The 25,585-nt window shown below is 40.7% G+C and overlaps 3 protein-coding genes across 5 annotated transcripts in view; all 3 read left to right on the top strand.

Annotated features, from left to right (window-relative positions):
• Positions 1 to 654: 654 nt before the first annotated feature.
• On the top strand, positions 655 to 7,645 carry prdm4 (PR domain containing 4). Its single transcript, XM_015024333.1, has 12 exons — positions 655 to 845; positions 974 to 1,063; positions 1,192 to 1,307; positions 2,080 to 2,268; positions 2,366 to 3,166; positions 3,934 to 4,083; positions 4,584 to 4,702; positions 4,786 to 4,871; positions 4,957 to 5,084; positions 5,525 to 6,073; positions 6,579 to 6,747; positions 6,836 to 7,645. The coding sequence occupies exons 3-12, from the start codon at positions 1,193 to 1,195 to the stop codon at positions 7,194 to 7,196; spliced, it is 2,667 nt and encodes an 888-aa protein (XP_014879819.1). The 5' UTR covers positions 655 to 845; positions 974 to 1,063; position 1,192; the 3' UTR covers positions 7,197 to 7,645.
• A 374-nt stretch (positions 7,646 to 8,019) lies between these two features.
• On the top strand, positions 8,020 to 13,351 carry tmem209 (transmembrane protein 209). 2 transcript variants are annotated; one of them, XM_015024367.1, is made up of 15 exons: positions 8,020 to 8,114; positions 8,412 to 8,570; positions 8,642 to 8,700; positions 8,876 to 9,007; positions 9,135 to 9,364; positions 9,444 to 9,648; positions 9,811 to 9,986; positions 10,476 to 10,547; positions 11,030 to 11,126; positions 11,209 to 11,334; positions 11,433 to 11,530; positions 11,772 to 11,886; positions 12,002 to 12,099; positions 12,430 to 12,503; positions 12,641 to 13,351. In XM_015024367.1, the coding sequence occupies exons 2-15, from the start codon at positions 8,431 to 8,433 to the stop codon at positions 12,693 to 12,695; spliced, it is 1,677 nt and encodes a 558-aa protein (XP_014879853.1). In that variant the 5' UTR covers positions 8,020 to 8,114; positions 8,412 to 8,430; the 3' UTR covers positions 12,696 to 13,351. The 2 variants fall into 2 exon arrangements, with proteins under 2 accessions (XP_014879853.1, XP_014879863.1); XM_015024377.1 differs by having other exon boundaries at positions 9,486 to 9,648.
• Positions 13,352 to 13,526: 175 nt separating this feature from the next.
• Positions 13,527 to 25,585, top strand: part of ahcyl2b (adenosylhomocysteinase like 2b) — a 39,394-nt gene continuing 27,335 nt past the window's right edge. For both annotated transcript variants that reach the window (XM_015024345.1, XM_015024352.1), the window contains exon 1: positions 13,527 to 14,418. In XM_015024345.1, the coding sequence (XP_014879831.1) occupies positions 14,074 to 14,418 (345 nt within the window). In that variant the 5' untranslated portion in view covers positions 13,527 to 14,073. The remainder of the gene's footprint in view (positions 14,419 to 25,585) is intronic.

The raw sequence follows: 25,585 nt of genomic DNA on the forward strand, positions 1-25,585 counted from the left end.
TACCAATCTGAGAGACCTGTGTGTCAATTTCTGTCTCTGGTGTGCAAAAGGTCTACTTTGTGTGGTCTTTTCCCATAAAATCAGAACATAAAAAACATTTTAAATGTGTGGTTAAAACTAAACAAATGGTGGAAACGTAGTTTTGCAAGTTTCTTTACAATTATGCAGATTTTTATTACAGTTACATTTTTACGTTTTCAGACCTCCCCTAAGCTATCAGAGTTGCAAAATTTAATGTCCTAACTATATTTAAACGGAATGGCTCCATCTAGTGGAACAACAGGCCAATTACTGTTAATAGGAAGTAAAGAACAACAGTTTGAGATTACTTCAACATTTGTGGTTGATTTTATACATTAATAGTATATTAGCTTTAGAGAATAATAATTACGCATGTAATATATAAAAACTAACCCAAACTGATACCAGACATAATTAAGTGTTAATGAATTTGCACAGATGTCTGAGTATAAGAAATTGCACGTTTAAATATTTTTATTAGCACTGTACTATGGAGAGCCGTTTCATGTATAAATGAATAAATATAAATGGGAATAGAGATGCCAATTATTCATTTATTTATTTCCCATCCTATGGCTCTCTGTAACAACTAACCTACACCGACGTCAAACTGCGTGTGAAAAATTAGAATACGCATGCGCAATAGAGGCAAATTTGCTGTCATGGCCCCGTTCATGGAGGTTTTGTGTTGTTATGTTGTTCTATTTCGACAAATTAGCAACATTTCTGGAAGGATACAGCTTTTTCAGCCATGTGACGATATAGCCGAGTTTCTGTTTGGTGGAAACTCATCAGCCCGCTCCGTTTTTATGTGCTGCGAAGACGTAAGTTTTCAATGCTAACGCTAGCTTTAAAGCAAAACCACAGCTGGTGTTTTTACGGCTAACGAGCTACATTGTCGCTTCTTATCGTTATTCACTAATACGGTGATTATTATTCTCATTTGTCGCAGAGGTACCCTGGAGACGTTCATATTTAAGTTGAGGGGAGACATGTAGCAGTCGCGTTGGATTCTTAAAGGGACAGCAGTTGTTGAATTCAGGTAAGCTATAAATTCATCCTGTAGTTTCGTAAAGAAATGTAGACATGGACACAGCTAAATTTGGACTGAAACATCTGTAAATGATGTTGGGTCAATTGGGTCGCTTGACTCTGATGTTGTCTCTTCAGGATGAATGACATGAACCTGAGTCCTGTGGGCATGGACCAGCTGAGTGTGCCCTCAGTGAGTGCCAGCCACCTGGGTCTGCCCACCTCTCCCACTCACAATCCCATCCCCACTCCAGGTATGGAAACAGTTTATCGAGTCAAAAATTGTTTGACACCCTTAAATCAGTATAAACAAGGATTATAGCTCAATATATTGCCACTATTGGCAAGAAAAGTAAAGGGGGAAAAAAGTATTTTTTTTATAAAGTTATAAAATTCAGAGAATAAAGTATCAGCAGTAAAACAAAAATATAGTCACAGCCTGCTACTGATAATAATCTGATGCTGATGTGTTGACAGTTTAAGTGTTTCCTTAATGGTAAAATTGATACCAAAGTATAACTTGACAAGATGCTCAACATTCCTTATTTTAGGAGTTTTCCTAAAATTCTCACTTTATTCTGGCAATTTTAACAGAATAAAGTAATGTTATGGTAGTGTTATGACTTTATTCTGGTAATTCCTTCGACTTTATCCTCATAATAATATGACCTTATTGTCATATTACTATGACTTTATCCTAGTTATATTTCGACTATTCTAGTATTATTACGACTTTAATCTTGTACAATTTTATTTCCATAATAGTACAACTTTATTCTGGTAATATTGGCACTTTACTCTTGAAGTATTACTACTTCTTGTATTATTACAACTTTATTCCCATAGTACAGTGGCTTTATTCTCGTATGACTTTTTTTCTTGTTATACTGTGACTTTATTTTGGTAATATTATGACCTTTTGAAATATTATGACTTCTTGTAGTATAATGACTTTATTCTCGTCGTTTAATTTAATGTGTTTATTTCTGTCTGAGCCTTGTTCATTCCGGTGTTTGTTTCTATCAGGCATGCCGGTGGCCATCCCCAGCCTGGGCCCGTCCCTCGGCTCCCTCCCCTCTGCTCTGTCCCTGATGCTGCCCATGGGTCCTCTCAGTGACAGAGGGGTGATGTGTGGCCTGCCTGAGAGGAATTACTCCCTGCCTCCTCCGCCGTATCCCCACCTGGAGAGCAGCTACTTCCGACACCTACTGCCAGGTGGGTTTGTGATTTGTATCTGTTACTATTAGAGATAACAAGCCAAACAGTAACTCATATTTCATCTCAGTATCCACTGTCTCTTTCTTTTTATAAGGAATTTTGTCCTACCTGGCAGACCGTCCACCTCCTCAGTACATTCATCCCAGCAGCCTCAACATGGACGGGACGCTGTCCGTGGCCAGCAACAATCCCTCCAGTTTGGACCCCTACAGCGGGCCTGGGGGCCCTCTGGAGCAGGGCCTTGTGCCCTTGGACTCGAGGCAGGTCAGCGGTCAGGCAGACCTTCACCAGGCCGGCCCTCATGAGCTGGACTCCACGGGGCTGGCTATGGAGTCACGCGTTAACAGCCCGCTGTCTCCTGACCGGATGGGGGAGGAGCTAGCCAGCATGGATGGGGTGGTGGCGGTGGCGGTGTCCGACGCCCAGCAGCTCGGCGGAGGACGGCAGCCTCAGCCTCACGAGGGGCTGGACTCCTCCGGCGGGGTGATGCCTCTCCACGGGCCCCCCGTGCTGGAGCTGCCTGTGGTGATGGAGCCGGACCACCTGGGAGGCAGAGTGGGAAGCTCTGGGACGGGAGGCCCTGGGGGCGGAGGAGGCGGGGGAGGAGGAGGAGGTGGTGGAAACGGGGGGCTCGGGGAGCAGCTCCACGGGAGCGGAGAGATGAACCCGAGCGTGGTGAGCGTTGTGCTCACTGGCTCCATGTCCAACCCCGGCCAGCTGGAGCCCGTGTCTCTCCACGGACACTCGGGGATGGGGCTGGAGGCGGTCAACGTGTCCTCCATCACCGCCGAGGTGGCCCTCGGCCCCGAGAACAACCTGGTTCTCGTCAACTCCACCCTGCAGCTGGAGGATCCGGCTCCCAGCAAGGAGAACATGGCTGCCCCCTGCTCCATCTGTGAGTATAAGCGGACGATTAAAATCAGCTTGTTAAGATCAGAAACAAACACAGGGTTCGTACGGGTGCTTGAAATCCTGGGTTTGGAAAGTGCTTTATTTCTGTGTGAAGTCTTTGAAAGTGCTTGATATTGAAACTTCATATTTTTGTAATAAAGTGCAATCTAACGCTTGATTAAAAGCCTACATTTGGAAAACGTTACAGTTGAAATCAGGTACCTAAAGTCCCTCTGCCTGAAGTTAAATCAGACACTTTTCTTGTTTCAATTTAGGTAGGAGTGACCAAAACTATTTCTTTTTGTGAAATGCCAGAAAACTGAGCAAGAACATGTTTTGTAACTTTTTTTGTGTATTATGTTTAAGCATTTAATTTGACCAGGAAGGTAATTTACCTTAACACAATTTGTTTGGATTGTTTTAATGCAATCATTATTTATTATTCCTAATTGCTCAATGACTTATTGATCTGTCACTGAAATAAAGATGGTCTTATATTTTATGCGCTAGTTATTGAGATTGGGGAATTTTTTGTTAAGGTAGTGTTTCGTTCTGGGACCTGTCAGGTGTGTAGGGTGTGTGAGAGAGATATTTCAAAACAACATTTTCTTTTTGTTGCATTTTAAGCGTGACGGTGGAGAAGTCTGAAAACTTACTTTAAAAATGCTTGAATTTTACTGTGGATAAAGTGTACGAATCCTGAAATTAACAATTTGAAACATTCGACGGTACAGTTCTGACATCTACTGATCTCTGTTGATTTCTCCTCAGGGTGCACACTGTGTGAGCGCTCATACGCCTCCGACTGTCCGGAGCACGGTCCGGTCACCTTCATCCCCGATGCGCCGATCCAAAGCCGGGCTCGCCTCTCTTTGCCGCGTCCGCTCTGCCTTCGCATCTCTGTAACCGACGAACCGCTTGGTAAGAGATCAAACACCCCTCAGCTACGGCTGGGCGATATGGCTTAAAAATAATCAGATCTGATTTCTGATTTTAATAAATTATTTAAAAAGAAATTTCAATTGACAGAAAATATTTTCAAAAAGTGGCTTTTATTTCAAATGGTCATTTCTGTGAATTGCGTGACAAACTGTTTAGTACAAAACTACAAATTTTTGGGATTAACCATAAAGATAATCAATAATATTAGCAGAAAGTGCGTTTTTGCCATAAGAACTTATTAAAATGAACAGGATAAAGTCATTTTAATGAGAAAAATCTTCTAGAATTATAAAGGTCACTTGTAACTATGGAAGCAAGTGGTGCATTGATGTAAAAAAAGAAATCCAGATCTTACAAAAAATGTAATCTTCAAAACCAAAAATTGGATTAATCAATAAAATCGACTTATCACCCAGCCCTATTGTAAGTTTTAGCAATTTATTGTTATATTATCAAATGTTTCCCAACATGTTTTCCAGGAGTGGTTGCACGGGACGTCATTCCTCAGAGAACCTGCTTCGGGCCAATGGTGGGGCAGCACTGCAGCAACGTGGATCTCTCTGATTGGCCAGAAAAGGACACGCCTCAGATCTGGAAGGTCTGTTGACGCGCAGCTGTCTAAATCCACCAACGCTTTTTACGACAAAAATAACGAATGGAAATGCATGTCTGTCGCCGTAGATGTACCACAACAACGTGCTGGAGTTCTACATCGTGACGACCGATGAGAACGAGTGCAACTGGATGATGTTTGTGCGCAAGGCGAGGTAGGTTCCCGATCACTCCCACGTGCAGGAGGTGGAAAACGGTGTGCTACCATTACAAACGAAATGCAACGTTTTGGTGTTTCAGGACCCACGAAGAGCAAAATCTGGTGGCGTACCCCGCCAACGGGAAGCTGTTCTTCTGTACGACCACAGAGATTCACCCCGACCAGGAGCTGCTCTTCTACTACAGCCGAGACTACTGCAGGCTGATGGGTGAGGAGACGACGTGGTTATGAGTGGCTGAGCCAGCAGGGATTTATTACAGGGTTTCATCACAATCTGGGAAAGCGTGGGATTTGATTTCGGAGAAAGGAAAAACGATTGACACTTGTCATTCTTTATTTTGTTACTTGTGTCCATCTTTTTTCCCAGGTTCAGAGTTCATATGGGTGCTTGAAATCCTTGAACATGATTGAATTTCAGTTGGGCATGTTTAAGGCTTGAAAAGAGCTTGACTTCTGTATAAAGTCCTTGAAAACGCTTCAAATTCAAACCGCATCATTTGAAAAGCGCTTAAATTTTACTGTGAGAAAAGTGTAGTTGTCTAGATGCTTGCTCACTGCAGAGATATCTCCCACTGAACTTTAGTTTTTTTTTTTTTTTTAAATGAGCTCACTGGACTGAGAACTTGATGACCGTTTTTATTCTTCCAGGTGTTCCTGAGGTCCCCGACGGCCAGATCTGCCAGTGTGGCAAAGAGTGCTCGTCGTTCTCCGAGCTCAAGTCTCACCTCAACAGCCATAGCAGCAGCCACAGCCATAACCAGCCTGCGCACAGCCACAGCCCATCGCTGCAGGACCACGCCCAGAGGCAGCAGCAGCAGCCGGCACCACCTCAGCAGCAACAAGAGCTGCAGTCACAGCAGCCGCAGCACGTTCCACCCGAGGAAAAGCTGCTCAACGGCAGCTCCAGCGCCTCGTCCTCCCCCTGGCCTTGTAGCAACCCCGCCGGGGGACAAGCAAACGGCGATAGCCGCAGCGCTAACAGGAACGCCAGCAGCGTCACCTCCAGGGGAAGAGGCCAGGGCAGTGTGCGGGAGAAGAAGTTCAAGTGCAGCATGTGCTCTCGGGCTTTCATCACTTCCACGAAGCTGAACGTGCACTTCATGGGGCACGTAGGGATGAAGCCTCATAAGTGCGAGTACTGCAGCAAGGCGTTCAGCGATCCCAGCAACCTCAGGATGCACCTCAAGATTCACACAGGTACTGTGAGGATTTTGTCGAGCATTTGTTGAATTTTTCTTTCCTTGCACCGGGTGTCTGCCATCCTTAAAAAATCCTAAATGATGTATCCAAAACTAAGCTCTTAAACGTCTTGAATTTCTTTTTTTTAATTATTACTAATTCAGCATTAAATACATTAATAACAGGTCTGAAATGTTGTCTTGTATGTTTCTTTTCTTGCAAGACTGTTTTGTCTAGCAAAAGAAAAATTGTCTTTACATTCTGTGACACGAGGCGGTTGAGGCTACTGCTAACTACCTGCTAACATATCCCCTGCCTGCTTAGCAAGTTTTTCAGCATCTATGTGAAAGTGCAAATTTATTGCCAGTTGGCTGGATAACGTTTGTTTTTGTCACTGGCTCACTTATGATACTAACCTTCATTTAGGGTGAGGAAAGGATGTTACAATTGAGTTATCCTTCGGTGAAGCATCGGTAATAACTGCAATCCTGAATACATCGCCTACCTTTTTCTGTCTGGACAGGTCAGAAGAACTACAAATGCACAGTTTGCGGGAAGTCGTTCACTCAGAAATCTCACGTGGCTTCCCACATGCTCATCCACACCGGCGCAGAGAAGCTCAAGTGTGACCTTTGCGACAGATCATTCATCAGGAAACAAGACCTGAGGCAACACATGTTCTCTCACACAAAGTACGTGTTGTTTTCTTCATTGTTGTTTTCATGTTTTGGTTTTTCTTTATATTAAATAGCTTATATATATATTCCCATGTTTTGACAGTGAGCGCCAGATTCAGTGCACAAAGTGCAACAAGAACTTCCTGAAAACCAACCACCTGAAAAAACACATGAACTCTCACGAGGGCAAGAGAGACTTTGTCTGCGAGAAGTGCCACAAAGCGTTTCTTACTAAATACCACCTCACGCGTCACCTCAAGATCTGCAAAGGGCCCAAGAGGGACAGAACAACTCGAAAGGAAGAGAACGTTTTCAAGGAAGAGGAGGAAGAAGAAGAGGATGAGGAGGATGACGAAGAAGAGGACAGCAGAGGGAGGAGAGGTGGAGACGAACTGAATGATGAGGACTATGGTTTAGATGTTGGAGGTTATAACTCTGAAAAGTCCCTGTCCCCTCCTCATTGAAGACAGTGCCTCTTGAGATGATTTTATTTATTTATTTACTGTACTTACTTATCTGATTTACCGCATACTTCTAAAACGAGCTGTGTCAAACCGATGCCACATTTTATATCATGACATAAAAATTCTTTAAATGTTCTTTTGCCATATCAATGCTGCTACAGTATTTGTCGTATCTGTAAAATTATGTTTCTTATGCCCAACTTGTTGTTAAATATCTATTTTTCCAGTCAGTTTTTTTTTATGATATTCTGACATGTTGGGAACTGTTATCCTGTTGGATTTGCAGGAATTGCCTTTTTTTTCTTCATGAGATAAATTCTTGTGTGTCCTTGTTACACCAACTGTTTTGTATTAAATCTGCCATTTTGCTTGTGCTTACAAGAATGCAGATAAAGTTGTCATTTATCAATTGGTTGGTTGATTGATTTGCAATAAACGACATTGGACAAGCACATGCCACAAATAACTGAATACCAAACTGACATTAAATTATACCAGTTTATTTAACTATTAAACTGACTTTTCCTTTGAATATTTATACTTATTACACTTGTCTGTTCTTAACTTTAAAAATAGAATAATTTATTAATCTAAGTAGATATTTGAAAATATGACCTTTAATCTGTGTGAGAAATCGACGGTTCTGTGCCGCCCCCTGTTGGCAGCTTTTGTAATATTTAGGGCCAATTAAATTTTAATATTTAACGCTATTTCTGACTATTTCCCCATGTAAACTGACAGACCTGTAAAAACACTGTATTTAAATACATAATTTATTACAATATTTTAAGTAACAGTAAAAATACAATATTCTAACAAAAGCTCTTACTATGAAAACCCTGCACCGGAAGTGCTTTTGAGACTTCCGTTTAGAAATACAAAATATTCAGCGCCGCTGCTTTCATTCAGTTCAGCGTGGTATGTGGTTTGTTGCATTTTTCACATTCTATTTTTAATTTTTTGCCTTTTTAAACTGCTGTTACTTTTACAGTTAAAGGAGTTTTAAAGTAAAGCCAAACTTCTGGAGCACTGTTACCGTTGTTTTGATTGTTAGCTAACCGTTCAGCTAACAGCTCTGCTGACATTCATGTTCCACAGTACTATTTCAAGTCAAACTACTCTAAGTTCTTTCACTAAATAAGTTTCAAAGTCCGCGTACTGTTGCGCGAAGTTCATGTTTGACTTCTTTACTCAATGTTTTTTAACTTTTTCCAGCCTGATCTAAGTGACAGCCATGCTGACCCCACCGAAGGAAGGGATGCCCAGCATGATAGACAAGGCGCTGAGGATGAGGAGGGAGGAGCAGGCTCGGCAGATCGTTCTCGCCTGGGCTGTGCTCAACGTCTCTCTAGCTGGCATGATTTACACGGAAATGTAAGAAATCATAGCTGTGAAGCAATATGTAGCATTTTCTGTAGCTCATCATTTTTGTTACTTCATTGTAGGTCAGGGAAGCTTCTGAGCAGGTACTACAACATCACCTACTGGCCAATCTGGTACATCGGTGAGATTCCACTACACTTTTTCTTTCTTACAAAGTAAGACTGCTGCTTACCCACCGTCTACACGAGGGTATCTTAAATTAGGCTGTTAACTCCAGAGATTATCAAAATAAATTCCTCAAATTAAATCCTACTCCTAAGTTCTTGTTGTGCTTGTTTTTCTTCATGTTCTTGCAGAACTGGTCCTCGCCTCTCTTTTCAGTCTCAATGCTCTTTTTGACTTCTGGAAGTATTTCAAATACACAATGTCTCCGTCCACCATTGCCGTTACCCCTCAGCAGCATCACCTTCTGGGTCTGAGGAACACAAGTAAGTTTCTCGTGACGTCTGCACAGAATTTCAGGTTTTGGTTTGCTTTGTGCCTGATGGTTGTTTTTAAGCCGTCTTAATACCTTTATCGGAATATTGAAGTGACTTTCTGTCGCTCCCCTTGCAGATATCCAGCCCTCTCCTCCACAAAAGCCAGAGAAGAAAGAGACTCCAGCTCCCGCCCAGTCCTCTCCGCTCCAGGGGCAGAGTGTGCTGAGCTTCAGTCCCTCTCGCCCCGCCTCCAGCAGCCCCAAGTTCTCCCCCAGCTGTACGCCCAGTTATAGCCCCCCACTGGGCAGCCCCTCCACACCAAGCAGCGCAGGAGGACCTTTTACCCCCTCAGTGGCCTTTGGAAAGGTGCATGTTTTTCCAGAAGCAAAGGAAAACAGTAATATTTAAATTAGCGTTACATATTCTGCGTTTATCTGAATCCTAGGTGCTCAACTACAGTCAGTCTTCAGGCTCTTCTCCCTATCAGAACAGCATTGGGTCAGCAGAAAGCTCTGGCTTGAGAGCTCGGTATCGCACATCTCCTTCGGTGTTTAACTCTCCAGGAAGCAAGGAGGACTACATGGAGGATCTGAAGAGCCTGGAGCGGTTCCTGCGTTCCGAGGAGGAAAAAAGTCACCGCAGTCAGCTCGGTGGGAAGGAGTCCTTCAGCTGAAACCAGTTCCTTTTATACATGAACTGAAGTTTCAGCAGAGTACCAGTCGATGTGCTAATAATCTTTCTAAGCTTAATTTCTTATATGTATATATCTTTTTATGATCTTATTTTTTTCGGTTGCTTCATTCCATCTGCAGGCAGTCCAGAGTCTGTGTCTCCAAGCCACAGTCCTACTTTCTGGAACTACAGTCGTTCTGTGGGAGATTACGCCCAGAGCTTGAGGAAGTTCCTCTACCAGCCGGCGTGCCGCTCTCAGGCGCCGTCGGCGCACAAGGACGAGACAGACCTGGGTTCTAAACACGCTGCAGAAGAGGTCCATTTTGTTGATTTTATGCAATACACGAATATTGTTTTGCAGTTATCTTCAGAAGACGCCTGATCATATTTTGTGGTATCTCAATACCAACTTTTGTACACATAGAGATAAAAATGCTTCCCTATTATTTGCAAACGACTCCAGACTGTGTTAGATTGATAGGAAAAAACATTTTTGAACATCCATTCTCAAGTTATGCCACATTCCTAATTGGATTTAGATCTAGGCTTTGACTAGATCCCCACATCGCTATAATTCCACCACCTTTGTTTACTATTGTAGCGAAAATCTGCTATTGAACTGAGATTAAATGAAAACACAGGTTGTCATAATTTACCAACAAGATGTCCTCTTAATATGTTTGTTGCGTTGGATTTCATTCAGGGGAACCAGATTAAATGTGGATAAGTAAAGATGTGGATTTTAATTTGTAAAAAAAAAAAAATCATGAAACCCTGTATGTCCCTCCAATATCTTTATATTTAGGTGTGGGCCAGAATCACCACCAGTAGAGCCGCAGCGGATCACGTCGACAGCTGGACAGCCAAGCTTAGAAATGTGAGTCCTGATGTTTTTCACTGGACGTCTTTCTCTGTACGCCAGGGTGTCTGCGCATCCTTAAAAATTCTTAAATTCATTTAAAAAGTATGTTTTCAATATGTAATTCCCAGGTCTTAAACATTGAATTAGTGGAACTATTAAATCTCATATATTCTATGTATTTTTTTTTTCTTGCGGGGGTTTTCTGTCAGGTAAAAAAATTTGAGTCGCACTCAGACATCTTAATTGCTTATGTTAGTCGAAACATTTGAGGCTACTGCTAATTAGCTGCTAATATACTTTTGCCAGATAACTCGCTAGCTTGTTTGCATCTGTCATAGTTAAGTGCAAATTAATTGCCACTTGGCTGGACGGAGTTCGTACATTTCTGTGGAGATGTAGGCCTTAACTTCTACTCGTAATAGTGTTAAATTTGAGTTGGAGAACGTGGCTGTAAAAAGCAGACATAAACTCAGACAAAATAACATTTGCGTCCGCAGTGGATCAGTGACACCATCTTGGTCCCTCTGGTCAAAGAAATCGACTCTGTCAACAGCCAGCTGAGGAGGATGGGCTGTCCGGAGCTCCAGATAGGAGGTCAGACCAGCTGGAAATGCTTTATAACTGTTGGAATTACTGCAACAAATCTACTAGCAGCTTTCCCGCTTTCCTCCACTAGAGGCCAGCATTAGCAGCCTGAAACAGGCAGCAGTGATGAAAGCCTCCTTAATCCCCACGCTGACCTCTATTGTCCAGTACCTGGACATCACACCCAACCAGGAGTATCTAGTGGATCGCATAAGAGGTTGGTTCAACCATTCGACTTGTGTCTTTTTTTTTTTTTTTAATTGCCGCATTACGAAGAAAAAACACATCTCTGAGTTTACGTTTTTATTATTTCAGAGCTGTCTCACAGCGGCTGCATGAGCTCCTTTCGCTGGAACGGTGGCGGCGATTTGAAGAACAGGAAGTGGGACACGGATCTCCCGACTGACTGTGCCGTGAGTCTGCATCCAAACAAATACGAATGAATTCTCACGATTGCTCAGATTTTTTTTTGTTTTGTTGTTATTTTAGTGGGTGTTTAGAACTCTTTGTGGTATTTTTGAATCTCTCTCGCCTTCTTGATGTTAAACTGGCACTCTCCTAATGTGTGTGTCTGTAAAGACTCTTTGTGTTGCATCAATACAAATATTTAACCCCCAGATCACTGTTGCTTTTTTTTTTCCCCCTTCATCTCAGATCCTCATGCATGTGTTTTGCACATATTTGGACTCCAGGCTGCCCCCACATCCAAAGTACCCAGATGGGAAGACGTTTACTTCCCAGCACTTCAGCCACACTCCGGACAAACCTGGTAAGAGCTGGTCTGTTAACGGGGAGGGGAAAAAAAAACTATAAAAACAATCAAACTTTCCTGCTTTCTTTTTTTTTTTTTGTTTGATACCATTGTCTGTCTTTAACTCCCGTAGATGTTACCAAAGAAAACCTCTTTTGCATCCACCAAAGCAGCACCACGCCCCCTCACTACCAGTTTATATACCAAGGACACATCTATAGTCTTCCTAAGGTGACTGAAAACAAGACATTTTTTTTTCATAAATGCTTAATGTTTATTACACCTTATTTGTAATTGTTTTCTATGACAAATAGTGCTTTGCATGTATTTCAGTTTAATTCAACAGTGCTTGGGATTATTACCTTTTATGGTCCATCACATAAAATCTCAAATGAAATAAGTTGATGTGTGTGTTGTAGTGTGGCAAAACATGAAATATTTTAATGAGGGTTTTTTTTTTTTAAAGCATATTATATATTTTTCTGGCTCAACACATAATTTGTTGCTAACTAAGAGCACTGAATCGCAGTGAGATGAAACCCATCTTGATTTCTGTCACAGGGAAGGAACAACCTGTTCCACACAATCCTCATGTTCCTCTATGTCATCAAGACCAAGGAGTCAGGGATGCTGGGGTGAGCTCTTTTTGACATATTTATCATTTATTGCGGCTAATTATTGGATGTTGTATTCGGAGCTTTACTGGTCCTACGTTTTGGATTATTTTTACTGTATTCACATTGATTTTTATATTTATGTTTTTTTTCCCTAGGAGGGTAAATCTGGGCCTCTCTGGAGTGAACATCCTCTGGATATTTGAGAACTGACGCATCATATTTTAAAAGCACAAAATGGCTGAAAATGCCATTTTTTATTTTTTTTTAATTTTCTGTTTTATTTTTCTTCCATGCTGCAAAGATCAGCTTAAGAACTCTTTCAGGGTCATACCCCAAACAGTTGTTTTGAAAATGCATGAACAATAATGGACACTTCCACCTCTTGATAGAAAGATGCTGTATTTTGATTGACTATTTCTGTTACATCTTTGAGACCTGATTGATTTTTTTTTTCTTCCTGATTGTCGTTTAACAGGATGGCAGTCTTGTAAATTATATACCTCAAATTTAACTGAATGACAGCAAAAAGGGGCCCAGACCCACTTACCTGAATGTAAATATTTTTATTTCTTGTGAGCAACTTGCAAAAAATGTCACTGGTTTGCTCTTTGTTTTGTAAAAATAAATGCCTTGCGGTGTAAGGGAATACTGCTGACATCTACTGGAATCAACCTGAAACCATGAATTTGGAGTAGAGGCAGCAGTGTGACAAAAAACTTGAAATGCACTGTAAATCATATGTTTACTATGATATTTACAGGCTATAATGCTCCAGGTGGGTATGGAAAAATGTAAGTTGTGCTTTAGAGACCTGACAAGTGACCTTTTGACGTGATTTTAAATAAAAAGTAATTAATTTCTTTCAACTTCCTTATCATTCAGAGCTGTTCAAAGTCTTGCTTAAAATTCTCAAAAGATGTGCTGAATGTTGCTGTAATAAAAGGTTTTCTCTATCTTGTCATGTATTTTAATGTCAAACTAATCCGCATGGTGGCAGTGTAGCTCTGTTTTCCGGTTTGACCTTACCGCTGTACTCGTTTTATAATGATGTGCCGCCACAGATGCTCTGCGATGCTGTGCCGTCGAGTAACTGACTTAATCTGGTGGAAAATACAGCCGCGCAATTCAGTGGGTTGATCACATTAATTTGTGGATTATCTTTTTTTTTTTTAATGAGAACGTGTGAGTTTATTGCAGTTTATAATGAACATTGTATGGGAGATTATTTTTATAACCCCATTATCTAGCAAGCAGTATGTTTTGTATTTTTGAGAGGTTTTAATACGAAGTGCATTGCCACGTTGCTGTTCCTTTTGGGAAATGTAGGCAAAGTACCGATCAGAAACGCTTCCTTGATTGTTTCATAAATTTATGGTCGTGTAACATTTGTTTATTATGTTTAGAAATGTTTTGGAGATGTTCAGACAAGAGGTTAAAACAGTCACAAAAGATGCCCAATAGGGTAGTGGAAAGGAGTATAGCAGTGAAACTACAAGTCCCATAATGCATTTGGGTGCCGCTGCTCCTCCATTCACATCCGCTCGCCTCGCTATCAACGCTGGAAAAAGGACTTTGAGAAACTGCGGCGATGTCAGTCCAGGTTGTGGCAGCGAAAATGGCAGAGGTCGAACTCAAAGACGTCTCCGCCGGCAAAGCTCTGCCGGCCGAGTCCCCGGTGACGCCGACCTCGGAGGACAAGACCCTTGCCAGAAACGAGCCGCAGAAGGAGGCCGGTTCCTCCGCCGCAGCCGCTACGACTCCCACCGCGGAGCCCTCCGCGAAAGCCGGGGAAGGCAACCGGGGCTTGCTCACCCCGAGCGCCGCCAAGATGCCACAGGCGTCCGCTTTGAAGCACTCGGACCCACAGCAGAACGGCGGAGACGCTTTCGTGAACCGTGACGGCACGGTCGCCGAGGCTCCGCGGATGAAAAAGGTGAGCGATGAGAACACTTTTCTCGGTTGGAGCCGCGCTATACGGTGCAGTGAGAGCTGACTGGGAAAGCTGGCATTGTGTGACGATGCTAACAGGCTAGCTGGTCCCAGAGCTGTGACCGTTAACGCTTTTAATCACGACTTTCCCCTCTGAACCATCTACCGTGTCATTAATGAGGGCGAAACACCACATTATATATACTTTTATAGTAGGGTGAGTTTCTCCTGCTGTTTTCGTTTGTTTGTTGTTTTTTTGTCAAATCGGTTTCACGAAGACTTGAATATATCCTAGAAGTTTTGCTGTTGTAAAAGTTTTGCTGAGATTACGTTTGTGAATTTAAAGACGTCCGGAAAAACACAACTTGTTGACGACTTGCAGAGTCTTTATGACGCCATTTTCCGATTTTAAAATGATTTGGAGGGAAAAGAAAGGGCAATTACAACAAAATTAGTTTAACGATTTTCTGATGGGTTGTAGCCATTCTTAAGCCGGGCCAATGCTGTACCTTTCAGCCACAAGGAAGGTGTTTATTCGTTGCCACGTGAAGTTGAAATCTCACGCATTTTTGCATTTTTCCTTCCTGTTAAAGTGCTGCTGGAGGGCGGAGGGGAGCATCTCCACAGTGTAATGCTGCTTTCCCCATGTTTTACCTTGGAGGTTATGTGTTTTGGTGGATTCATAATGTCCTTTAGATAAAAAATAAAAAATTAAAAAAAACTTATTGCCTTTAGTTGTATTTTTAGGGTTATTTGCATGGCTTTCAACTTCACAATCATGCACAGTGATAGCATTTCCACCTCCCAGTAATAGTAAATATGTTCTTTTGTTGAAACACGAAACTGACAACTGTAAAGACGCTCCTCTCCTTAACTTGATACTTCAGCTGTTTATGGTCTGCCAGCTCTTGTTTTGCAGAACATTGTCATGTTTTTAAGTTCATGCCATGGTTGAGATCGGATACATTTTATTATTTTATCGATCCCAAACAACTGCTTAGCGCGTATGTAAATATGTCATTTATTTTGTTGGAAGAAACAAATGGACTTGGTGTTTTCGTATATGCTACAACTGTTAATTTGCCCTCTCATTTTAGATTCCCAAATTCAACCAAGCTGATGAAGTATCTGGTCTGTAGTTCATAAAGTTAAATAATAGGCAACCGTTCAGTAGCTGCAGCACAGAGCAGACGTGTTAGTGGAGGAGTTTACGTCAGGCATGTGTGTGAGCGTCCTCCAACAGCGGAGAGTATTGGGTGATGGAGTTAAATCATGTTTTGGGATTTATCTCCAGATTTACAGGTCAGCAACATCTGGATTACCGAGTTAGGACGGAGTGCTAGCATCAGGGCCTTGCTAATAAAACATAAATTTACAAAATTATGAGAATAGTTTTAGTATTACAAAAATAAAGTCGTAATGCATTGAGACTATCGCTATGATCTGAGGATAAGGTTATAAATTGAAAATGGTCATAAAATGTTGAAGTTATAATATTTCAAGAGTATAAAATTATTTAATGAAAGTCATAATGTTATGAGAATAAAGTCATTTTCAGAATAGTCATAATGCTATGACATAATTCTCATATTATCCCAACTTTATTATCATATGACTTTCGTAATCTTTTGTTTTTTCTTATGGTTGTCCTTATTCTCCTTTTTTTTTTTTTTTTCCCAGATGCAATGTTTCTTCAAATAAAATAAAAATATCCTCCAGCTTTTTTCCCTGGTAATATCTAATGTTGATTGCAATCATTACATAACTTTTGTCCTCCAACCTGTGCTCAGACATCAATGATTATGTTGATTTATAGGGCAATCTATGTAATTCACTTTGATACGAGGAGATCATTGCAATAAAAAAAGCGGATCAACATAATCATAGAGAGATGAGTTGTTTTTTTTTTTTTTTTTTAATTTTCAACTTTGCTAGTCAGCAAATCCATTGGAGTGGAAATCTGTCCAGTTAAGCAGTTTGTTAATGTAAATACCCGGTTGTGGACGTCCACAGGCTGTATTTATAGGTGCAGCAAGCACCCTGCAACGTCGTCGACGTACACAAGCCCAGCCCGGCCTTTTCTAATCTGCTGAGTTCTGCTGGTCTGCCGCTGCGGCTGATGATGCAAGTGTGCAAGCAGGCGGCGTGGAGTGAGTGAGCGAGTTTCTGGCTGGCATTTAATCCCTGCCTTTATCATGTCACCACATGGGATTAAAAGGCCATCTTTCTGTCATAGGTGAGGACAGATGTAAGCTTTTTTACTTCTGAGCTGCCGATGAGCAGAATTCACAACCAGCGTGGTTTGGCACGAAAGGCTCCGATCTCCGGGAAGTCCAGTGATCTTTCCTGAAAGAGATTCCCCCACACCCCCCCTGACACCGGCTTATGTTGTGTCATGATCACCGTTTGCGGTTATTGTGGCAAAAAAAAACAAGCAAAAAAAACAACCCAAAACAGCGCGTACGGATCTGCCAAAGAAGCCACCTGCTGGATCAAAGTGGATACTCATAGTGGCGATATTTCTGAATGACTCCAAAGAAATGCAGCAGTTGAGAAAGCTCTTCCCCATCTGAAAGAAACGTTATGTCATGCACTAAGCTGTTGTTCCTGCTAGTGCTTAATGGTTTATAGGCTTACAGTGACCTGTGGCTGCTCTGCTTGGGAAGAGAATGGTCTGGAGGAGATTTAAGGCAAATTAATTCTGATTTCATTTTGTGTGCTAAATTGTGTTAATCACAACACAGTTTCTTTGGGATTAGTGTGACAAATAATTAACTACATAAAAGAAATTTAAAAAAGACATTAAATAATTTAACAACTCAATTGAAGATTAGAAGATGCAGTTAGCATGTGCTATAAAAAACTCAAAGTTTCTCACCACTTTTCATGTTTTGGGTCAGTTAGGTTTAATGAAATGGTTTTTATGTGCTAAAATCTAGAATTAGGTGTGTGACCTTTTTTTTTTGTTTGTTTTTGTTTTTGTTTTGAGGAAACAAACCCCAAAACATTAATCATTTCCTTGGTATTTATTGAAATTCCTTTTAAGCTGTATGACAAGCTGGTCAAACAGTTTGGGTTTCCTCCCACAAGATTCTCAACATCATTTACTGGAGTTTTGTCCCTTTAAATCTTACAAAACTGGTAGAACTGAGTCACGTTTGTAAGCAGACTTCCTCGTACACACCTTTTTGGTTTGGGCCACTTTTTCCTTCACATGAAATGACAATCATTATGGTGAAACACTTGAGTTTTTGTTCTATATGACCGAAACATGTGCTCCCAAAAATTGTTTACTTAAAATGTTTGTTTCTGAGTACATTTTCAAACTGCAGCATGTTTTTTTTTTTGTTTGTTTTTTCATCCTGTAGCAATACATTCTCTTCCTGATTTCTTTCAACTTTAACATGTAGCTAGGGCTAGTCGATTATTCTGATTAATTGATTAATTGGTTTAAAAAAATTGGCACACTGCGGATTTTTCATTTAGCCTCTTAAGCCATTTTAATACAATTATAAAGATACTGCATTAAAAAATTTAATTGATTAATGTAACATAATATTGCTTAAGTGAATTTTATCACATCTACAATCTTTTTTAACGCAAAATTTATATATATTTTCTACAGTTTTGGTTTAGTAAAATTGAATTTGCTGGGGTGTTTTTTTTCTTAAGCAAATTACTTTTCTTGAGTTTGTATTATCCAGTTAACGGTTAATCAGTTACTAAATTGGTTGACAATTATTTCAATAATCGGTTCATCATGATTAATCTGATTAATCATTTCAGCCCTATATGCAACTCATTCTTCAGAGTACCTTGCAAAAAATGTGAGCTGGTTAGTTTTCACCAAAGCAGCCTCTGCTGAGCTGGAAGGAATTGTCAACTTCAATTTCAAAGGTCATTCTGAGAGTTGCAGCCGTTATGTTAAGATTTTTTTGTTGTTGTTGTTATGGTGCTGGAATGTCTTCTGGTTCCTCACTTCAGAAACTGGGATGAATATGATGGCGAAACATCCTTAAAGAAAGTTACTAAATGATGAGCTTGTGTTCAATATTTGAATAAAAAATGAAGTACTATGTAACGTCACACAGAAACCTCAAAGGTTGATTCATCCTATCTGAGCCCTTCAAGTAGAGGAGTCTTGAAGAGGTACTGATCAGCCAATCAGAAGCAGGCTCGGACTATCATGAGAGAAACGTCACATTAGACATGTACAGTACAGCATAACAGCCTTGGCTGTTGTTTTTTATGTGGTCTGGAGATACAGCTCTCCTCCCGTCACAACATTGGAGTCCAGTGTGCAATTAAAATCAGACCAATGGAGCATTAATCTCAGATTATTTTATGGTGGTTATGGCATGAAAGCCACAACTGCCACTCCAAACTGTGAAAACATTTAAACAGTTTGGATTGTAAATGAACTGCGGTGGTTCTGACCAGAATTCCAGTCATCTAGATAAAGAAGTAATTTATAAATATTTTCAAAGCACTTTAAGATCTGAATTTAATGTAAGCTTTTAGTTGCCGTGCATTCAGGCCTGTTGAAGGTTTTTATTTAAGTGACGTCATCATGGTGAGCTAAAGCAAACCTAACTTGCTTGTATATTAAGTGGCTTGGATCATTATAGCTGTTCAGCTATCATCTTGGGTTGAGTCTGTTGGAGAATTGCTGCTCTTGGGTTTTCTCTGGAGTGTCTTTGTGTCTCTAAAACATTAAAGGAGGGACGTGTGGCCGTCTTTCCGTCAGGCACCGGATCGTTTGTGAGTCACTTCAGCAAACACGAGCTCATGGGTGCGTGCGTAGCGCTAACGACATGCATTACCTCAAGTAATACTACACTGTCCTTCATTAATGTTACATTATCGTATGTCCAGCAAATACTTTTAGCAGATGGTCAATAAAAGATTAAGCAATACTTGTTATTTATTTAGTTATGTATTTAACTTCACCTGTTGACTCCGATGTTTTACCGTTAAGACATTTTGTGAGGTTGCGGGAGCTCTGTGGAGTGCAGTGTTGGCTGCTCTAAAGTGTCACAAATTCACACCTTGTTATCACACCTTTATATATCCAGCCTGTTGGACGGAGGCTCACGCCACCAAACCTGACAGGGAAGATGGCGCCTAAGTAGCAGAAAGCCTCAGAGAGAATTGAAAGCATCATAAATGGAGGAGAGAGAGCGGACTGATGAAAATAATGTTTAATAATACCACAAATTCCATGATTTTCTTGTTGTGTTCGGCCCGGTTTTTCATACAGTAACAGACTTATAATTCACCTTAGTGGGTATTTTTTCACTAAAATACATTCACCAAATGACAAATCAGTTGTAACTGGGCATATTGATGGAAAATTGTGTGGAAGGAAAATAATTCTATAGCTTTGATTTTGTTTTCAACTTTTCCTTTAAGTGCTTGGAGTTAAAAAAATTCACTCTTAAAAGGTGGGCATTATGTAAAATGTAATTTTTAAAGTGCTTTATGTTGCTTTATGATGTAATTCCTTCATAAAAATCATGCCTAAATGTTGCTTTGATTTATTTATTTATCTTTTATTCAGGTTTGAGAAATCATTGAATCATTGATTGCCAAAACACTTGCTCTCACAAAACACCATCTTTTCCAGAGAGCACCCTTTCCCCATTCAGTTCCTCTAGACTAGCGGCAGACTAGCGGCAGCAGCAATTGGCAAACACCCAGAGGAACTGTGGCTCTGAGCTCATCATATAAACTACTTCTCAGTGGAACTCTAAGAATGTTTGTAAATGGCCTATTGGAGAAGCGCTGTTGTGACAACGATCTGAAGACGAAGTGTTGGAAAGAGCAGGAGCTTCTTAAAGAGATAGAGGCCCAGTTTCAAATTTCGAAGTCAATTTTATTTTGAGTTATGCTTGATATACTGCAATTTTAGAACAACTGAAGGTGACTTGGTTACTTGATTGTGCTATGATATGCCCGAAAAATATATAATACCCCAACCATTTAAGGAGCTAGTAAATCTGAAAGTATAAATACCAAGCCAAACTGTTTTAGGGAAGTTTGATGGAGCATCTAAAACATGCAGTACAAGGCCTTCAATGACCAGAACTACCAACCTCTGTTATAGAAAGTAGCACAGGTGAGTAATTCTTAGCTGCCTTTGCTCATCAAATCTGCATTTAGGTCGCTATATCCACTATGCCCCGAAATTACCTCGAATGCCACAGCACTTCTACTTTTATGTCCCCTCTTGGTTCAGCTCAGCCTGTTTATCTGATGTCAAATCGCTCTGTAGTGCTTTCCAAATAGTGGCGGAGACTTCTGAAAATAAACCCGACACTTCCTCTGTCTGTCTTCCTCACAGTCTTATTGTGTTCCTAAACACAGCAGACTGCGTGTCCCTCTCTCTCTCTCTTTATCTCTCTCTCCCCCTCCTTGCTCTCTATTTTTCTGTGTAAATCTCAGCACTACCCACTACAGCCAGGTGCCAGTTCACACCTCCAAAACCATCTTTATCCGTGCCACTTGGGACCGCTCGGTGAATGGACCGTTGGTTCTTTACTCCAGTTAGTTTCTCTTGGCCTGCGTCGGCAAATCACAGTCCGAATCTAGTTGATTTTAGTGGCTCTAACAGAACATTTGCTCTCGGGTTTAGAGGACGCCAAAACACATTTCAAAATAAAAATAGAAGTCTGACCACTTGACATGGTAAGAGCATAAAAATCCAGCTGTAAGTGGTACAAAAATAAATCTGGGTTGAGTCATAAAAGCCTGTTAAGAAATGTTTTAAAAATCAAACTAATGTACATCTAGATCTTTTCTTTCTTAAATCTTCCCTGTTTTTTTTTTTGTTTGTTTGTTTGTTTTTTGTTTTTGTGATTTGATGAACTAAGCTACCAGCACTGGTCTAGACTTTGACTAGGCCCTTTTCCTTTCTTCCATGATAGCCCTGTATTTCCATCACACATAGCAAGACCAAAATGTGATCTTGCCCAAGATCACATTTTTATATCACCGTCTTTTATATCGGCTGTCTTTCTTGCATGGCTTGTGACAAAGTTTTAAATGTGACATCTCTTATGATTTCCTTTCAGTTTATTTAGTTTTTGCAATTCTCCCATAAAAGCCAGATTTGTGGAATGCACAACTGAGGCTTTGTTTACGTCTGGCATTTCTGCCATCACCTGAATGGAATTGAACAACAGGAGGAGGAAAGGTGCACGCAAGGGTGCAAAGGTCAAAGAGATGTTCCTGACGTGCAAAGTCCATTGAGAGAACTGGTATAGCTGTAGATTAAAGGATGTTCAATCAACAATTCACCAACCTAAACTTAAGGATCTCTGCAGCTCCTTCAGTGTTACCATGGGCTTTTTGGATTCCTTGAACTAAATCCACCCTTATCTCTCAGATTAGGTTTATGGCCGTGTTTTAGTATGTTTGCAGTTGTGTCACACGCTTTCTGTTTTCTGATGAATGATTGAACAGAGCTCTGTGAGACATTCAAAGCTTGGGTTATTGATTTATAACCTAACCTGCTTTCTCTCTGACGGGGTGTCTGCGCATCCTTAAAAAGTCTTATATTTGTGAACCTTAAAACCTTAAAATATCTTAAATTCATGAAACTATGTTGGCTCTAATATGCTAATCATAGATCTTAAATTTAGTCTTGACGAAACTATTGAATCTCGTATATATTTGTCTATATACATATATATAATACATATATATCTATTTTTTTTCTCACTCGACTTTTCTGTCTGCAAAAGTTTAAGTTGCACTCAGACATCTACTTGAGATGGTTGAGGCTACCACTAACTAGCTGCTAACATACCCTTGCTAGCTAGCTGGCTTCTTCTTTTTTTTTTTTTTTTTACATCTATCATGGCTAAGTGCAAGACAATGTTTGTACATATCTGTGGAGATATTGGTCTTCAATTCCATTCCATTCAAAATGGTCTTAAAAAGATCTTGAAAATTCTTACATTTGAATTGGTAAAACCTGGAGAAACCCTGTTGTTTTTCAGGTCTTCACGATGCTGTTTGTTCACTAATGTTGCCTAACACACCTCTGCGGTAGTACAGCTGCATTTATGCTGAAATTAACTCGCACACCAGTAGGCTCAATTTACTAATCGAATAATGGTTTCATTATGTTTTAAGTTGTAAAAAAAATATGCCACACTCGGATCAGATTCCAAAAATAATTAAGTGTGTGTTGGAAATGTCAAAATCTGAAAAAGCTACAGTTACAAATTTTTCAGAACATTGATTGCAGTGGTGTGTTTTTAAGCCAAACTGTTGAAATCAAGCTTAACTATAAGGAACCTTGAACTGCAGTAAAACTTTAAACTTCTTTTTTTTACAGAAAAAGCGGGTGAATCCTATGCGTGAGTTTTCCGTCAGAGCGGATTGGTTGCAGACAGACAGAAGGAAGGAGACGGCAAACTCTTTATAATCTTTGCTTTGGTATCCTGTCATTTGCTGGTGTCTGCACATGGAGGGAAAATTTAGCGGCCTAAAAAAAGATTAAAAAAAAAAAAAAAGGCAGCAGAATGTTCTGTGCAGGCTTTGAAGCAGTCGGTGTGCCTCACACAGAGCAGGCAGCACATTGGTGGCGGCGGTAGCTGGAGACGAACCATTTGAAAGAAAACGTAAAGAGAGTCGCTAGTACTGGCAGTAACTGTGTCTGTGCTTCCCTGAACCTCCTACACACATCTACATCTCTGACTTCCCTGTTAGATTTCCTGGCTCGTCGTTCCAGCTGATTGAGTTACACATCTTTCCATCAAAATCCTCCTACAGCAAGTTTCAGCTCCCTGGAGCAAAGAATGAGCAGTGAAGGTGGGGAAAGGGGGGATTCAAGGCTCTAGCTTATTGGAAATCACCATAGTTTCGGTTGAACAAGTGGGTGCCAACCAGGTTGTTGTGTGTGCGCGTGCGCTTCGTTGACCCCGGTGTTGAGATACACGAGGATCAGGAAACATTATCACTGAGCTCGCCACGCAGGACGAAGAGGAATGCAGCCGCGTTCTGAAGCGGTGCTTGCGAACAAAGAGGCGACATTATGTGCAAAAAGTGCTGCCTCACAAAAGAGGCCTCACAAAGCCTGAAACAAGCCCCCACACCCCTTAACCCCCACGCATCCATCTGTCTGCTTCACTTCCTATTAGTCAGGCCTAACCAGTAGCTCCTGGCACATGGAGAGCGTAGCTGCTCATGCCTGAATACTGCAGAGCTTTGAAAGAGATGTTTATGTTCCCTAAACTGGGTCAAAATTAGGCATATAAGCTGAAATACACCACATTCCCACTTCTATGTCCAAAGGTATGTAAAATCTAGCACCTTGGCATGCAAAGTGGTTTTACAAACTGTTGAAAAGTTCATTCATTTGTGAAAGAATAAGAATAAGCTGAATGAACTCCAGGGTGGAACGGTGATAAGATGCCGCCTGATGCAATAGTTATGAAGTCATGAAATGTCTTTGGGCTTATGGAGTGTGGTGAAAATAACTTTTTTGTAATAAGTGAAGGCTGCAGAAAGTATTTTGAGGAGTTCAAGGTATATGGCCCGTTCAATAATGGTCAGGATTGAGAAAAAGTGGTGGTTCTGATGCGGCAGCTTAAAGCAGATTGGTTTTAATGGTTCTTCCTGGATTGCCTGAAACTCGGCGTATTGTGGAAAGTTGGGAACTTTGTAAATATCACATATGAAAAATTGTGGCTTTACACAAATTGAGGGAAGACTTTTGGAGTCATTTCAAAACAAATGCAGATTTCAAGGAAATCCAGTATGTATGTAATTTAAACTATGACTCACTACTTTCCCGTGGTCTGGTAAAAGATCTAAACTGTAGTTTAGATTCAGGTCAAGTAAACCTGACCAGGCAACAGCAGATGAGAAAATTGATTTGGAGACATAAAGATTAAAGGATGTGATACAACGGACATTGCTGGAGGTGTTCAAAGTGTGTAAAATATCAATATCTTCTTGGCCTTATTCACACTTGACCACATCCACATGTCATTGTTTTATAATTGAGCTATTTGGCCAAAGATGTTACAAAAACACAATGGGAGTTTTCCAATCTTAGAGCCTTGTACCAACTTTTTAAGCTTATTTTTCTGCTCCACTGCTGAACATGCTAGCACATTTGCAGTAAAGGATTTTAAAAACTAAAAAGGAAGCAAAACCCTTTTATCAATCTGTAATTGACGTAGGCGGTTAAAACAAAAGAAAACGAATAAATGAAAGCCATAAACCACTGGCAAATTACTTCACACTCCCAATTAAACATAGACCACTGACCCAGTAATGGCTTTGTTCAGAAATGGAGCAGAACCTCCCCTTGCTGTGAGCCTTCGATGTAATCATACTTCCCCCTCAGGGAATGACTGATGCCTTTTTTTTCACCTCGAAACAGCAAAATTAGGAAAAAAACAACACAAGGCTGACTTATTAATTTTCCTTTTCTTAATTAATTACAGTTAATCCTTTAATATTTTAGAAATTAATGGCTATATTTAGCCTAATGATATCAATTACCAATCCATTGGTGCCTAATTCTAGAGGAGGTTTGTTACTGCTGGTAAAATGCAGTGAAAAGCATAAACTGGTGGAAGTGTTGTGTATGCAGGTTTGACTTTATAAGTTTATACAAAAGCCAAGTTATCTTGGGTATGAACTATCGTCGATTTGATCTGAATACAAAACTGGAATCTGAACACAGGCAGACGGGATAACCCTTTTAAAGGACTGGGTCAATGGGAGCAATGAGTGATCACTTTGCCGTCTGTGTAAATGGAGCTTATTTGACCTCCATCATTGACTGTGATCATTGGGTTTCCAAATTGCGTCCTGGTTTGGTCTACACGAGCAACAGAACGCGGTTATGCAGCTGAAGGAAGCAGCAATTGGAATATACCGCTCAATTATTTATTATAACGGAATGTCAAAAATGCTATAAACTATAAATAGAAAACAAACTCTAAGTGTTTTGAGAACGGCCGTAACTTTCCGTTTTTGCCGTCGTCCAGTTTCTGCAGCGGGGAAAAAAACCAGTGGAAAGTTTTGAATGCTATTGCTGATGTACTCTTCCCTGTCTGTGTCAAATAATCAGGGTTTAATCTGTTACTAAGCCCATCATTCATTGCCTAGTCTCTCCTGGTATCGGTGTCCCAGGCCTCTCTGCTATG

The sequence above is a fragment of the Poecilia latipinna genome, unplaced genomic scaffold (assembly GCF_001443285.1).
Source record: "Poecilia latipinna isolate Pla-1442-1.1 unplaced genomic scaffold, P_latipinna-1.0 Scaffold92, whole genome shotgun sequence".
Classification (NCBI taxonomy): domain Eukaryota; kingdom Metazoa; phylum Chordata; class Actinopteri; order Cyprinodontiformes; family Poeciliidae; genus Poecilia; species Poecilia latipinna.